This window comes from Suncus etruscus, chromosome 17, assembly GCF_024139225.1.
Source record: "Suncus etruscus isolate mSunEtr1 chromosome 17, mSunEtr1.pri.cur, whole genome shotgun sequence".
In the NCBI taxonomy this organism is placed as follows: Eukaryota; Metazoa; Chordata; class Mammalia; order Eulipotyphla; family Soricidae; genus Suncus; species Suncus etruscus.
The window spans coordinates 65,542,336-65,558,719 of record NC_064864.1 but is presented as its reverse complement, the minus strand read 5'-3'; the positions used below and the strand labels follow the sequence as shown (position 1 = coordinate 65,558,719).

Below are 16,384 nucleotides of genomic sequence, written 5' to 3'. Positions count from 1 at the left end.
TTCTGCAGAAACGCGAGGCTCTCTCTTTGGATCTGTAAAACGGGTGGGAACCCCCCTTTCCAAAACATGTGTGTGTGTGTGTGTGCGTGTGCGTGTGTGTGTGTGTGTGTGTGTGTGTGTTTTCTGCGTCCGGGGTAGGGGGGGGTCTCTGCGCCCAGGTTCTGCAGAAACTCGAGGCTCTCTCTTTGGCTCTGTAAAACGGGTGGGGACCCCCCTTTCCAAAACAGGCGCCCAGCCAAGCGCCTGCAGGAGGCCGGGGGGCGCGAGGCTCGCCGTGGCTGCGTGGCGGGGCCCCGCGGGGTGGCGAGGGGCCCCCCAAGACTCGCCACGCGCCGGGGGAGGCTCCCAAGGCCCAGGCGGCGCGCGTGTCCTCCCTCCCGGGGCTCGCCAAGGCCCCGCGGGGCGGGCAGGCCGTGCGCCCCGGGCGCGCCACGCGGCGCGGGGCTGGGGCTGGCGCTGGATTCGGGGGTGGCGCGGGGCCGGGCGCGGCGGGGCGGGGCGGGGCCGAGTCCAGGCGGCTCCTCCCCGCGGCCGCAGCCTCCTCGCCTTCCTCCCGCTCGGCTCCGGCTCCGCCGCTCCCCCTTCTTCCCCGGGCGTCCGCGGCGATGTTCAACCGCGCCGTGAGCCGACTGAGCAGGAAGCGGCCGCCGTCAGGTAAGCGGCTCCGGGCCCCCGCGCGCGGGCTGGGGTCGAAGGAAGCGCGGAGCCGCTCGGGCCCGGCCACTGGCGCGCCCCGGGCATCTTGCCCTTGCGCGCGCGGGCTCTGGGGCGCGGCTGCCCCGACGGGAGCCCCAGCGTCTCCGCGGTCCCCAACTGGGCCAGCTGCGAGGGATGGAGCTTCCCCGGGGAGGAAGTTAGGGGGAAACGGGGAACCGTGGCGGTTTTCTTTGCAGCGCTGCTCTCTCTGGGAGACACCCAGCGCCCCTAAAACTTTGGAGATGGCGTGGGCTGGAGGTTCTGCAAGCAGAACGTCTCGCCTGCCTACGCACCCCTGCCCAGAGGATGGCCCCGCGCTTTGGGCTGGGCTGCGGGGTGCACCCTGGTTCTGCGCCACAGGAGCGAACGTTGGGGCGGCAAGAAGCGGGGTGCACCCAGGTGCGCGCAATGTGGCTGCCCCTGTGCACTTACCTGGAGCTGTTTTGGGACCGCGTGAGCGAACCACGCACTCAGGATCCGAGGAAACTGAGCCCCAACCTCTCTAGCAGTTTTATACTCAGCTTTTTTTTTTTTGGGGGGGGGGACAGCGACGTTCTCTCCTGAGCACAGTTTTGTGGACTGGGGTGGGTGGGGCGTTGGATGAATTCTTCACCCCAAGGTGTCTGTCGCCCCTGATGAGAGGGGAAGGGAAGGGAAGCCTCGCTCCGGGTTTGGGAGAACCCAACTCGTCCTGCTGTTGCTTTCTCCCGTGTCCCCCCCCCCCTTCATCCCCGCCTGAGTTCCCAGAGTCTGTACATGTCGGTCTCTCTGTTTATCCCCTGTCGCATTTTTATGAGGGACACCGTGGTAAAGAGCATGCACCAGAATCAGGGGCCTCGTGGGGAACCTCTTTGTGACTTGTTGGGGTGCAGCTGCAGAATAGCAAAGGTAAGGAAGGACCACCCCTCGGGTTGTGGGTGCTGGCTTCCCAGCTGTCAGTCATGCACAGGAGTTAGGATGCCCCAGAGTGCCAAAGAAGGAGGGCTCGGCCCCCGCTGCAGGACTCCACAGGCAGGCGTCTTTCCGGGGTGTCCTGACCCCTCGTCCCCTTCAGGATTCCCTCTTGCTGGCAAGTCCTTCCAACTGAACGCCCCCACAGAGCCTGGTCTCTGCAGACACAGAGTCTCCCATCCAAACGCTAGCCCTCCGTGACCTTGGGCAAGCTAACTTGACCTCTAAAGCAGTTGCTAAATTATTAGGAAATTTGGGAACTAGTTACTAAACCAGCCGGAGCTTGAAATTGCCAGGGCTGGAAAGTGATGCTCGAGAGATCCTCAAGCAAACGCTCAGCTCAAAATTTGGTTTGTCTCTGAAAGAGCCGAGATCAGCTCTCCCTGTTGTGTTAGTTTCTAAAGTGGATTTCATGGACTTGTGGCTTAGATGCACTTAAATTTAATGAAGTCCCTAGGACAGCACCAGCACCTAATTGCTAGTAACTGTGGACTATTAGCTATTCTAGAGTTGCCGGGAACAAATTGGGCTTGTTTGGGGGTTTGAAGTTTTCCAGAGAGAACAAGTGGGCTTGGAGGGGATGCTGAGTTTTGGGGTGCTGTTCACTGGAGAAAGTTTGCATTTCACAAAGACCAGAGTCCTTAGAATGTACTTTTTTTTTTTTTTTTTGGTCACACCCGGCAGTGCTTGGGGTTATTTCTGGCTCCACGCTCAGAAATTGCTCCTGGCAGGCACGGGGGACCATATGGGACGCCGGGATTCGAACCGATGACCTCCTGCATGAAAGGCAAACGCCTTACCTCCATGCTATCTCTCCAGCCCAGAATGTACCTTTTTTTATCAGCAAATCTTGAGCCTAATGAAAGGAGTGTGAGCTGCAGAATCATTGGGCTTGCTAAACCTCTGGGACTGGTTTGCCATTCTGCCCCCCAATCACCTGACTTGCCTAGGCCTAGTCTGCCCCCTAACGAGAAGGAAGGACAGGTGAGGAGCATCAGGGAACCCAAAGAGAGCAAATGAGGGAGGGGTATGAGTCTGGACGCCACAGGGTTCAGCCAGCTGACCTGCAGGACCCTGGACTCAATTTCTTTTCTTTGTTGTTGCTTTGGTTTTTGTGCTATACCTGGCAGTGCTTAGGGATTTACTTCCAGCTTTACAGTCAGAAATTGGCTCCTGGCAGGTTCAGGGGACGATATGGGAGGCCAGAGATTGAACCGCGTGCAAGGCACATGCTCATCCTGCTGTGCTATTGCTCCGGCCCTTTCTCTGGCATTTAAAATTTTTTTGTTTTTGTTATTTGGGCCATACCTGATGGTGCTCAAGGCTCATTCCTTACTCTGAGCTTAGGGATCACCCCTGGCAGGGTAAAGGGGTGATATGGGATGCCGGGGAAAGTACTTGAGTTGGCCATGTGCAAAACAAGCACTCTACCTGCTGTACCTTCTGTCTCACTAACCCCCAAAATTACTTCTCTTAAAGAGGGTCCCCAAATTGCATATGCTTCAGGCCCAACTAAAACTGGTATGTGCTGTAGGATCTGGACCTGCGTTATACCTGGCTGCAGTGCTGCCTTCCAGAACTGTCTTTATCAGAAAGCTGGGGTCTGGAATATCTCCCCCTTACAACACCGCTCAAAGAGCGCCTCCTTTACTCGCCTTCATGAGGTTTCCCAAAGTGAGTTCAGGAACCCAGAGGTAGGCAGGTGGTGGAGAACAGAGCGATTTCATCAAATGTAGCTTTTCAGACACCCCCCCCCCCCCAATCAACATCCTCCCGGGTCCTACCTCAAATTCCTCTCACACCTGCTGGTTCATCCTCGGTGACCAAGGTGGAAGGAAGAGGATGTGTATTTTCTTTTAATTTTTTAATTTTATTTATCTTGGGGGCGATGCCACATCTGATGGGGTTTAGGGCTTACTCTTGACTGTCTGCTCAGGGATCAATATTTTTGGGGCTTTGGTAATCCTATGTTGTGCCAGGGATTGAACCTGGCACTCAAAGCAAATGCTCTCCTAGCTATACTAACTCGCTGGCTCCAAAGATGGTGCAATTTTTTGGTGGGCACACGTAGTAATGTTCAGGGGCTACTCCTGGCTCTGCACTTAAGAATCACTCCTGATAGTTCTCAGGAGCCCATATGAGGTACCAGAGATCAAACCCTGGTAGGCCATGTGCAAGTCAAGCATCTCCTACTGTATACAGTCTCTCTCTCTCTCTCTCTCTCTCTCTCTCTCTCTCTCTCTCTCTCTCTCTCTCTCCCCCTCTCTCTCTCTCTTTCTCTCTCTCTCTCCCTCTCCCTCTCCCTCTCTCTCCTTCTCTCTCCCTCTCTCTCTCTCCTTCTCTCTCCCTCTCTCTCTCCCTCTCTCTCTCCCTCTCTCTCCTCTCTCTCTCCCCCCAAATGATGTATTTGCAAGCCTTTGAAATGCTCATGAATTTCTTTCTCTGAAAGATGAGGGACCCTTGGCAGCTCTGCCCTCCCCCCCCCCCCCAGACACACACCTGCACTCCTGCACTGTTGAGGGCAGCAGGCAGCTGCTCACTTGAGGAGTAAAACCACAGCCCTGCACCTCCTGGAACTCTTGACCCACTGGTCACCACCCTGCCCCTCCTGAAAAGCAACAATCTCCCCAGGTTTTTTTTAAGTGTCAGGATCAGGACATAGCTTCACATGAAATGATGTCTTCAGGGGCTGGTAATTTAAATTCTGACACTACAGAAGTTCCTCAGAACAGAGTCAGGAGTCATCCATGAGCACAGAGTTAGGAGTCACCCCTGAGTTTTGCCATTCTTGCATTGAGAGAGGAAGGTAATTATGAAAGTGCTGCTGGATTTTGATTTGTCTGTGGAGGAAGGAGGAAGAAGGAGGCTTGGGGAGACCATGAGGTTTCTCTCACCACTTTTCAACAGGGCCACCACGAAGACAGGACCTGCAGGACACTCAGGGACTCTGACTAGCTCAGGAGAGGTCTCTGCTCCTGGGTGGACCTTCAGCTATTCTGGGGAGAGACACTGTAGACAGGCTGTGGAGACAGCAGGCCCTAGTAAGGACGATGACCCAGTGGAACAGAGGCGGGTGCCGGCCCCTGAGGGCAAGAGTGGACAGCCAGGCCTGGGAGATGGGACAGGGAAGGAAGGAGCCAGGAAAGGTCCTGAGCTCCCTAAGGGGCCTCGAGAAGGGAGAGCTTATTTGGGAGGGAGGTTGGTCCCCGGAAGTCTGCGGACTGTTTCATCCAGGGACTCCCCCGAGAGTGTTTATCAGGCACTGAGGCTGTCATGGCCAGTCAGGGTGTGTGTGTGGAGGGGGGCCCCCAGCTGCTTCAAAGAGAGCTATCTGGGGGAAGCAGAGGAAACTGTTGAGCATAAATTTAGTGCCATGTCTACACTCGCAGCTCCCAGTGTCTAGCCACGTTAGGCGGGTTGGGCCTTGCTCAACCCTGGGAAAGGAGAACACACTCCAACAGCTTGAGGTAATGAACTGATGGGACCCATTTCCAGAATTTCTTTATTACATCTTTGGGGTTTTTTGGGCTGCATCCATTTGTTAGTCTAGGCTTTATGCTCAGGGGTTATTCCTGGTGATTTTTGGGGATCATAGTTGGTGCCAGGGATTAAACCTGGCTCAGCTTCATTCAAGGCAAATGCCATAAGTCACTGTGTTGTCACTCTGGCCCTGTTTCCAGAATTTCTAAGAGGGCAAACAGGAAGTGTGAAGGCAGTCTGCTCTGAGCAGCAGCACAGTGGCATCTGTGGGTGCCCAGGACCTGCCCCCCTTTGGGTCTCTGATGGGCTCCAGTTCCCTTGAACCTCCACAGGCCCCACCAGCGACATCCTGCAGAGAAAGTTTTCCAGGAAGCAGGCAGCTGGGCCTTCAAACAAGACGCGAAATGGCTCTGTAAACTGTCATCCTGAAATAAAAACTTCAGTCTTGAGGGCTGAAGGGACCGTGGCCAGTGGGGCCTGGAGGGCTGCAGCGGGGAGCTGAGGGCAGGCTGAGATCTTCCTTTTGGAGCTCTTGAATGGAGAAAACTGAAACATTCAGCCTAAACTCTCAAGAGGGGCAGGAAGTTAGTGGTGGAGCACATGTTAATACATCCGAGGCTCTGGTTTGATCCATGGCATCCTGTGCCCCCAGCGCTGCCAAGTGTGGTCTTCATGGTCTCTCCACCCCCAGAACCCTGGGAAAAAAAATAACCCAGTCTGGCCTTCTTTCTTGGTGCCCACACTACTTCCTTATCTCTCTTCTCCTTTTCCTCCACTACCACACATAGCATGTGCCAGCCTGTGGTGTGCATGGTAGGCACTGGGTCTCAGGCAGTAGGTTTGCATATAAGGCAACATGAGCAGGAGGGTCATCTTGCACTGCCTGTGTCCTCCCTTCTCCTCCCCTGCTTTCCCCTTTCAACCCCTTCCCTTCTTTCCTCTCCCTTCTCTTTCCTCTCCTTTCTATACCCTCCTCTGCTTTTTGCTTCCCTTTCTTCTCTCCTCCTCCTCCTCTCTTTGTTCTCTTCCCTCCCTTCTGGTCTTCTATCTCCTTTCCTCCCCTTTACTCCTCTCCATCCCTTCTCCTCCTTGCCTCCCCTTCCATTCCCTTTCCTTTCTTACATACCCTTGCTGCTATGCTACCTCCTGTGAACCCCAACTCCCTCACTTTCCTACTGCTGCTTTCTTTCTTTTTTATTATTTGTTTTTAGACCACATGCAGCAAGGCTCAGTGTTACTCCTGGCTCTGCTCTCAGAAATCACTCCTGGCAGGCTCTAGGGACTATATGGGATGCTGGGGATCTAATCCCAATTGGCTGCCTGCAAAGCAAATGCCCTACCTCAGGGGTCTCAAACTCGTGGCCCGAGGGCCGTTTGCAGCCCTCCGTACAACATTTTGTGCCTTCAAATATCGCAGTATTCGCTATTATTCCCTTACTTTTTTTTGTGTGAAATCCCTTATGTGGCCCTGCCTCACCCCGACTTTGCCTCCTGCAGCCCCCAGGTAAATTGAGTTTGAGACCCCTGCCATACCGGCTGTGCTATCCTTCTGGTCCCCTGCTGCTTCTTTGAAAAAAGATTTGTTTGGGGGTCCATATGTTGAGCCACACCTAGAGATACTTGGGGGTTTCTTCCAGCTCTGTTCCCACATGCTTGGAGAGACCATACAGTGCTGAAACCAAAGGAAGTTGGCAAGGCGAGACCTTAAGTTCTGTACAATCTCTCCAGTCCTGGAGGAAGGGGTGTGTTTGACCCTCTGTGCCTCAGTTTCCTCAGTTATAAAATGAGCCAGTGATGGGTCTCATTCCAGTGCCTGTGGAGAAGTCAAAATCCTTATAGTTCCTGCTCTGTAATTGGCTCTTTCCTCATCATTTTTATTTGATAATAAGAATAAAAAGCTCTGGCTTTGGTGTTTGTGGATTGCTCATGGGACATCTGAGGGATCCTGTGATGCCGGGGATCAAACCTAGGTTTCCAACCTGCAAAGCTGCACCCCACTCTTCTGAGTTCTCGTCTTAACCCCAGATGTCTCTGTCTTTATGACTGTCAGCCTCCCTCTTTGTCCCCCAATCTTTAAGAAAACAATGACTAATCCTGGCATATCCCCAGAACACAGTGGGCTCCAGACCCCCTCTCCCTATCCCCTTCAGTTCCTGCTGTGCCTGTGAGCCAGCCCCATATCCGAGGAAGCACCTCTTTTTTTTTTTTTTTTTTTTTTTTTTGGGCCATACCCCGTGGCACTCAGGAATAACTCCTGAATCTGCACTCAGAATTTACCCCTGGCAGGTTCGGGGGACCATATGGGATGCAGGGATCGAACCTGGGCGCATCCCAGACTGGCCGCATGCAAGGCAAATGCCCTATTGCTGTGCTTGACTCTGGCCCCTGAGTAAGCATCTCTAGGCTCCCCTAAAGACACCATGAAAGCAGCTATGCTGCTGGGAATTGCTTCTGATGGTCTCGCTGGGCTCAGGCTGGCCATCCATGGTCAAGGTGTAAAATAATATTTTGGGGTGCAGTGAAACAAGGACTGCATGTCTTCTTGCTGCCAAGCATGGCTATACAGAGGAAGAGAAGCTCGTATTCGAGCCATGCCCAGACCCATTGGAGGCTAAGAGCAGAAGCTCTTTCTTCCTGATCGGGGTGGGGGAGCAGGGGGGAGCAAGGGGGTACACCCACATCTGAGTGTCCAGTCTCCAGGGAAGCACAGGGCTTCTCTGACATGCAAGGCATCATGGTAGGGTCTTCGCTACCCTACCCCCATTTCAGGGGGGCGTCTGAGTAATTTTATTTTTCCTGGGCCTTTGCCTAGAAAGTGGGGGTTCTGGGCAGCTGTCAATGACAGCGCCTGCTATTTCCTTCCCTCTGCTGGAAACTAGAAACCAGTGGCCATCTGGCGTTTTGTCCACTCAAAAGAGGATGTTGAGGCTTGTTTTTTCTTTGGACCCATGGGTGCTCAGGGGCCCCGAGACCCTGGTCTGTCTGGAGCAAAGCAGCTCTGAGAAGCCAGCGGATCAGAGGGGGCTGCATGGACTCTGTAGATGAAGCCCCAGCCATGGAACGTAAGGAAAAGCCCCTCACCCCTTGAAAGCTGTTCTCAGTTTACCCATTTGCCCTGCAGCTGGACAGTGGCGGAGGAGGAGCTGGGGGAGTGTCGCCTGCAGACACAGGACTGATGTGGGGGCCACATGTGGTCACCTGGCAAACCTGCAATGCTGCCCCTGAGCCCAGCTGACCTGCTTATTTGCCCCGAGGTCCTTTCCGGACTTGCTCTTGTTGAGATTTTGTGAAAACCTTTTCATTTTCTCTCTGATTTCCTCCTTTAGGCAGTCATGGCGAATCTCCCCACCGGGGGATTTGCAGGCCTGCAGGCTCGTCTGTCCCACAAGCCCCATCCTGCAGCCCATAAACATTTTAGGAATATTTAGAGAGAGCGTTTCTGTGACCCAGTTTCTCCGGATCCTTTGCCCAGCTAGATCTTCACTTGCACAAATTGACTTTTTCTGCTGCTAAGTTAGAATGGCGTTCTTTCTCTTCTTTTTTTTGAAAAATATGTCGTGTTTGATGTGGCCTACATGAAGGGAGGTTTCACATAGGTTTTATGGGGTATGTACTCCTCCGGAGAAACTTAGTGGAGTCTGGTTTGGCTGGATATGTGTGTGTGTGTGTGTGTGTGTGTGTGCGTGCGTGCGTGCGTGCGTGCGTGCGTGCGTGCGTGCGTGCGCGCGCTCAGGGGAAATATGCCTCTTCATTTTTATTTATTTTTTGAATTTTGGTTTTGGGGTCACTGTGAGCAATCTATGCTGCGCCGGGGATCTGGCCTGGGTGAATTGCATGCAAGGCATAGCACCTTGCCCACTGGACTCTCTCTGACCCCTTGTTTGTATTTTTTGAATAGGCTTTGAGTTAGGGGAGGTCCTGAAGATTTCAAAACATGGGCATGGAAATAGATGCCTGTGTAGCAGAGGGACTGGAGTGGAATGAGGTATTACTAAAATTTTTCAGGGCAGACTGGCCTGGCCCACTCTCTCCTCAGATGCTGTGCATATTCTTTTTTTTGGGGGGAGCACAACTAATGGCGCTCAGGGGTTACTCCTGACTCTGCACTCAGAAGTCACTCCTGGCAGGCGCAGGGGACCATATGTGATGCTGGGGATCAAACCCGGGTCAGCTGCTTGCAAGACAAATGCCCTCCCCGCTGTGCTATTGCTCTGGCCCAGTCCATTGGTTCTGATCAGTGTAGCAGGTGGGTTTGGAGCCGGTGATCCAAGGAACGGGTGTCTGGAGAAGTCTCGGCAGGTCTGACATCACCACATCAATAAATAAAGCAGCCAGGCCTTAAGAGGCCGTGAGTAGCCAGGCACGGCAGCCCACATAGTGATGCTCTGCCTGGCTTTAGGATAATGGCTTTTGGTTTTTCTGAACCCTGAAACCTCAGGGAGTGGCCACAGGCAATTGGGGATGATTGTGCATGCTCCAGTGCAACAGTCTCCGAGTCTGGGTCTGTGAAGACCAGACTCTTCCTGCCTACTCTCCCCTGCTTCATGCTGATGACTGCCAGGCCGCGTCCTGTCCCCTGGGCATGCGGTCACCGTGCACAGCAGCTAAAGCTGTCAGTCATGGGGCCTCTCTGGGCTTTGCCAGACACTGGACCTCAGCTTCCTCCTCATCTGCAAAGTGCAGGGGCCGCTTGAACCCCTTGGGGTCACCAGGAACTAAATGACTAAGCTATATAGAAGCTTCAGGCCGAACCCACACTGTCAGCTGCTCTGAGTGTTAACTGTGACTCTGGTGAGGGCCAGACTCATTGAGACATTTGTCAAGAAAGAAGAGCTGGTGCTAGGAGACTGGACAGCGGTGAGGGTGCATAACTCATGTATTCTAGGTTTTAGTCTTGGCACCACATGCCCCCTGAGCATCATGGGCATTGGTGGGGCCCAGTAAATTTATTTGCTTTGGATCCTCCCTGGCACTTCCAGAGTATCCAGAGCAGCAGCACATTCTCGAGTGCTTGCATTGAGCCAATGGCCTGGTTGGCCAACAGTTGCCAGTCGGGTCTCTAGACCCAAGTACCACTTAGAAGACTGTTTCCCACCCAGAGAGGAATCGTGACTGAATTAAAAAACTACAGTGCCTTAGAGGAACCAGAGTGCAAGATGAAAGGTTTGGGGGTTTTGTTTTTATTGTTTTATTTTGGGGACTCTACCTGGTAATGTTCAAAGGTTCCTCCTGGCTCTGCACTCAGGAATAATTCCTAGTAGTGCTTGATTGGCTTTGTGCAAGGCAAAGCAAATGTCCTGCCCACTGTACTGTTGTTACTCCAACCCCCAATTTTTTTTTGGGGGGGGGGTTTCAGCCACACCCAGTGATGCTCAGGGATTACTCATGGCTATGCATTCAGAAATCACTCCTGGCTTGGGGGACCATAAGGAATGCCAGGGTGGGCTCGGAGAGATAGCACAGCGGTGTTTGCCTTGCAAGCAGCCGATCCAGGACCAAAGGTGGTTGGTTCGAATCCCGGAGTCCCATATGGTCCCCTGTGCCTGCCAGGAGCTATTTCTGAGCAGAGAGCCAGGAGTAACCCCTGAGTACCGCCGGGTGTGGCCCAAAAAAACAAAACAAAACAAAAAAGGAATGCCAGGGTATCAAACCGCCATCCATCCTAGGCTAGCTCATGCAAGGCAGATGCCTTATGACTTGCACCACTGCTTTGGCCCTTTTGTTAATTTTTTTGGGGGGTCACACCTGGCAGTGCTCAGGGGTTATTCCTGGCTCTACGCTCAGAAATCACTCCTGGCAGACTCAGGGGACCATATGGGATGCCAGGATTCAAATCACTGTCCTTCTGCATGCAAGGCAAACACCCTACCTCCATGCTATCTGTCTGGCCCCCTTATTAATTTTTTTAATGGCAAAAACATTTTACAATGGAGCAAAAATAACAGGAAAAGTAAACAGAGCTGGATGGAAAGGAAACAAAGGTCACCCCACAACTCCTCACCCCCACAGCTCCTTACTCCCTGAGGCCTTTAGAACTGCTGGAAATAAACTCACCTTTTCCCCACCCTTGCTTTTGGAATCTACCACCCATCAGCTGTGTTCTTGGAGCAGAGCTCAGGGGCTACTTCCAGCCTCTGCGCTTGGGTAGCTGCTCCTGGCAGTGCTCAGGGACCATGTGGTGCTGAGAATCCAGCCAGGATCCGCTCCTCTCAAGGCAAGATAATCCCCAGCCTGATATCTTCAGGCCCTGATGTCAGTTCAGTAGTGCCCTGTTGGTTGTGGGAAAGGCTCCTTCTGCCTGTGCACTCTTGGGCTGCTGTGATGTGAACTTCAAGGGCCTGCAATGATTCAGGAAGTTCTTATATGTGTGAGGACATTGGGAGGTTTCCAGAGTCAGGGAAACACCTAAGTTCTGAGTAGTATCTAAGTGGTATTGGCAGTGTGGCCTTTGGCCCGTGTCTTTGGAGGCTGGGGAAAGAGAGAGATGCCACCAGGTGAATCAAGTTTGCAAACACAGTTCCATCCTGTCTCAACTGCTCCCCATAAGAAGGATTAACGGGGGCCGGAGAGATAGCATGGAGGTAAAGCGTTTGCCTTGCATGCAGAAGGACGGTGGTTCAAATCCTGGCATTCCATATGGTCCCCCAAGCCTGCCAGGAGCAATTTCTGAGTGTAGAGACAGGAGTAACCCCTGAGCGCTGCGAGGTGTGACCCAAAAAATCAAAAACAAAAACAAAAACAAACAAAAAAAAGAAGGGCTGGAGTGAAGACACGGCAGGTAGGGCATTTGCCTTGTACATGACCAACCCAGGTTCGATCCCTGGCATCCTATATGGCCCCCAAACCTGTCAGCAGTGATTCCTGACTGCAGAACCAGGAAGTAATCCCTGAGCACCACCGGTGTGGCCCTAAAACAAAAAATGATTAGGAAACAAGGTCTGTAGGATAGAGCAATAGTATATCAAGGGGGCACTTGCCTTGTATGTGGCCAACCCTGGTTCGATCCCTGGTACCATGTATGGTCTCCCGAGACTCAGAAGTTACCCCCTGAGTGTAGAGCCAGAAGTCAGCCCTGAGTACTGCTGGCTGTGGCCCCAAATCTAAAAAGAAAAAAGTCCAGTCTTCTGGATGCTGATTAGAGAAACCCAGCCCAGTGGCAGGAGTCCTCTGAGTCTGACCTCAAAACCCCTGTGCCCCTATGCTCAGGAGGGATCCACAAGGAAAGCACATTTCCTCCTGGTCTCAACCAACTTGTTCTGTGGGGATAATTTCCACACGTGTGGGGCCTGGAACTTGTTCTAGAGGGATTCTCTGGGCTGGATCATCCTAAAGGGATTAGGGCCAGATGACTGGGTTTGGGGACCAGGGAATGCTCAGGGGTAGTTCTTGGCATTGCTCGAGGATAAAACAGGTTGGCTGCATTGGAGGCAAGCAACCATACCCCAGAGGCTCTCTCCTCTCTGGCCCAGATGACCCCCAGTGGAATGGGAAGCCTTTTATTTTTTGTTTTCTGGGGCCACACCCAGTGATGTTCAGGGGTTACTCCCGGCTCTACCCTCAGAAATTATTCCTCGAAGGCTCTGGGGACCGTATGGGATGCCGGAGATTGAGCCAAGGTTGGCTGAGTGCAAGGCAAATGCCCTCCCTGCTATGCTATGGCTCTGGCCCTTGTTTTGTTTTGATTTTTGGTTTTTGGCATGAAGTTTCTGTTCTGATGGCATCTGGCCGAGGACTATGGAGCCACGTAAGGGAGGCAGAAGGATTGGGGCACAGGTACTCATGATAGGCTTACAGGGGGACGAGGCTGCTTGTTGGACACATGCTTTGCTTTGCGACCCAACGACGGTGTTTATGTGTAAGATAAGGCAAGTGAAACCTGAGTGTGGTTTGACTCATAGTTGAGAAGAAACAGAGCCAGGGGCGCTCTCAGACCTAGCTGAAATCTCAGGTGGGTGTTGTTTGGTTGACTAGTTTCAGGGGCACATCCGGTGATACTCAGAGTTTGCTCCTGGCTCTGGGGTCAGGGATCAGTGTGGTACCACATGGGATGCCAGGGATTGAAACCGTGTCTCCAGCATGCAAGGAAGGTGCCTCTCGTGCCATCCCATATCTCTAGCTCCAGGGGTGTATTAATTGGGGGCAGCTGCCTTGGATGGGGGTGTCCTGTGTCCCCTCCCTTAGTGCTGCTAGAAAATGGAGTCTGAGGATAGATGGAGGATTGTCAGTGAAGGGCTCTGGGGCAGAAATTTCTCTCTCTCTCTCTCTCTTTTTTTTTTTTTTTTGTTTTTTGGGTCACACCCGGCAGTGTTCAGGGGCCACTCCTGGCTCTATGCTCAGAAATGGCTCCTGGGGCCCGGAGAGATAGCACAGCGGTGTTTGCCTTGCAAGCAGCCTATCCAGAACCAAAGGTGGTTGGTTCGAATCCCCGTGTCCCATATGGTCCCCCGTGCCTGCCAGGAGCTATTTCTGAGCAGACAGCCAGGAGTAACCCCTGAGCAATGCCGGGTGTGGCCAAAAAACAAAAAACAAACAAAAAAAAAAGAATCAATTTCCATGCACAAAGATAATAAATAAAATGTCTTCCCACTTTGGGGCCGGGCGGTGGCGCTAGAGGTAAGGTGCCTGCCTTGCCTGCGCTAGCCTTGGATGGACCACGGTTCGATCCCCCGGCGTCCCATATGGTCCCCTAAGCCAGGAGCAACTTCTGAGCGCATAGCCAGGAGTAACCCCTGAGCATTACCGGGTGTGGCCCAAAAACAAAACAAAACAAAAAACAAAACAAAACAAAACAAAACAAAAAAAGAAATGGCTCCTGGCAGGCTTGGGGGACCATATGGGATGCCTGGATTCAAACCACCGTCCTTCTGCATGCTTACATGCAAAATGCATGCAAAACCTTGCCTCCATGCTATTTTGCTGGCCTCTCTTATTTTTAAATGTGTTTGGGGGTACACCTGTCAGTGTTTGGGGGCTTCTCCTGGCCTTGGACTTGAGGTACCATGCAATGCCAGAGATAGGACTGAGGATGCTCATATGCAAGGCATATGCTGTCTCTCTAGCCCCAGCAGTTTTGTACAATCTGTGAATGTGATAATCTGTGAATTAGACTTTTTGTTTTCTTTTCTTTGGGGGACACAACCAGCTCATGGGTTACTCCTGGCTCTGTGCTTAATCACTCCTAGCAGGTTCGGGGAACCATATGGGATGCTGTGGATCGAACTCAGATTGCCAGCTTGCAAGGCAAGTGCCCTGTCTGCTGGACTATCACTCTGGCCCATGAATTTGACCTCTTTGTTTGGAGAAAGTCAGCGATCCGAGGTTGGTCGTTTCAGCACAAGCCAGATGAACGCCTGTGAACTGAAGTTTGCCTTTGGAGATACTTTGGAGGGAGCTAACCTGGCCATGAAAACGACATCCCCTGGGGCAGTTTCCACACATGCAGGGCCTGTCACTGGTTCTGGAGAGGGTCTCTTGAGCTAGATCATTGGGCTTTCTCTTATTGCTCCTGAGCCCCGGGAACCATATGGAATGTTGGGGATCAGACCCTGGTAGCTGCTGCTCTGCAAATGCCTAATCACTCTGTCTTGCCCTAGTGTATCTTGAAACACAATTTTGCACTAGGCTTCTGACTTCTGCTTTATCAGTCCATGGCAGCCTGAGGGGTGTCTCAAATCCATGTATTTTCCTGGGTGTTGAAGAGGGAATCTCAGCTGTTAGAGAAATCGATGTGTGAGCTGACACCTAGCAGGCCCCTCAGAACCACAGAGCTGTGACCAGGTCCCACATGTCTGCAACAACATGTCTCCCAAACTGTTCTAACTGCATGGTGCCCAGAATCCTGTAGCAATTAATATTTATAATAATATGCTTTTCATTTATTCTTTTGAAGTGATATATATATATATATTGGTTTTTGGTCAGATCTGGCAGTGCTCAGGGGTTATTCCTAGCTCTGTGCTCAGATATAGCTCCTTGCAAGTACGGGGGACCATATGGGATGCTGGGATTCAAACCAACGGCTATCCTGAATTGGCTGCTTGCAAGGCAAACACCCTACTGCTGTGCTATCTCCCGGGTTGGCTGATTTTTGTTGTTGTTGTTGTTGTTTGACCACACTCGATAACACTCAGGGGTTACTCCTGGCTATGTGCTCAGAAATAGCTCCTGGCTTGGGGGACCATTGAACCGTGTTTATCCTAGGCTAGGACGTGCAAGGCAGACGCCTTACAACTTGTGCCACTTCTCCAGCCCTGATTTGTGGGGGTGAGGTGGGGGTGCACACCTGGATGTGGTCAAGGGTTACCCTGGCTTTGCACTCAGAAATTACTCCTGGCATGCTCGGGCGACTATGTGGGATGCCAGGGATCTAACCCAGGTTGGCTGCAAGCAAGGCAAACATCCCATCTGCTATGCTATCGCTCTGGCCCCCTTGACTGTTTTTTTTTTTTTTTTTTTTTTTGGTTTTTGGGTCACACCCAGAAACGCTCAGGGGTTACTCCTGGCTCTATGCTCAGAAATCCCTCCCGGCAGGCTCGGGGGACCATATGGGATGCTGGGATTCGAACCACCGACCTCCATTACCTCTATGCTATCTCTCTGGCCCCCCTTGGCTGATTTCTTAATTGAAAGCCCATTTCTCGCATAAATTAAAAAAATTTTTTGTTGTTTTGTTTTTGGGTCACACCCGGCAGCCTTCAGGGGTTACTCCTGGCTCCATGCTCAGATATTGCTCCTGGCAGGCTCGGGGGACAATATGGGATGTCAGGATTCAAACCAATGACCTTCTGCATGAAAGGCAAAGGCCTTACCTTCATGCTATCTCTCCGGCCCCAGATTAAAATTTTTAAAGAATAGAAACATGTTTGAGTTAATTTGTTTGTTTGTTTGTTTGTTTGGCCACACCCAGTGACACTCGGGTTACTCCTGGCTATGCGTTCAGAAATCTCTCCTGGCTTCAGGACCATATGAGACACCAGGGGATCGAACCACGATTCGTTCTAGGCTAGCACAGGCAAGGCCCTTACCCCTTGCGCCACTGCTCCGACCCCAAGAATAGAAACATGTATCTTTACTTTGTGGTGGGGAATAGGGGGAAGGCAACAGAAGAAAATATTAGGTATAAAAATAGTTCACTTGGGCCAGAGAGATAGTGCAGAGAGGGAGGGTATGTGGTTGACCTGGGTTTAATCCCTAGTATCCCAGAGGGTCCCCTGAGCCTGACAGGAGGAGCTCCTGAGTACAGAACCAGGAGTACCTC

At 52.3% G+C, this 16,384-nt stretch overlaps 1 protein-coding gene across 1 annotated transcript in view; it reads left to right on the top strand.

Annotated features, from left to right (window-relative positions):
• Positions 1-595: 595 nt before the first annotated feature.
• Positions 596-16,384, top strand: part of RGS10 (regulator of G protein signaling 10) — a 48,696-nt gene continuing 32,907 nt past the window's right edge. Inside the window, exon 1 of the mRNA XM_049764532.1 lies at positions 596-654. Coding sequence (XP_049620489.1) covers positions 606-654 — 49 coding nt within the window. The 5' untranslated portion in view covers positions 596-605. The remainder of the gene's footprint in view (positions 655-16,384) is intronic.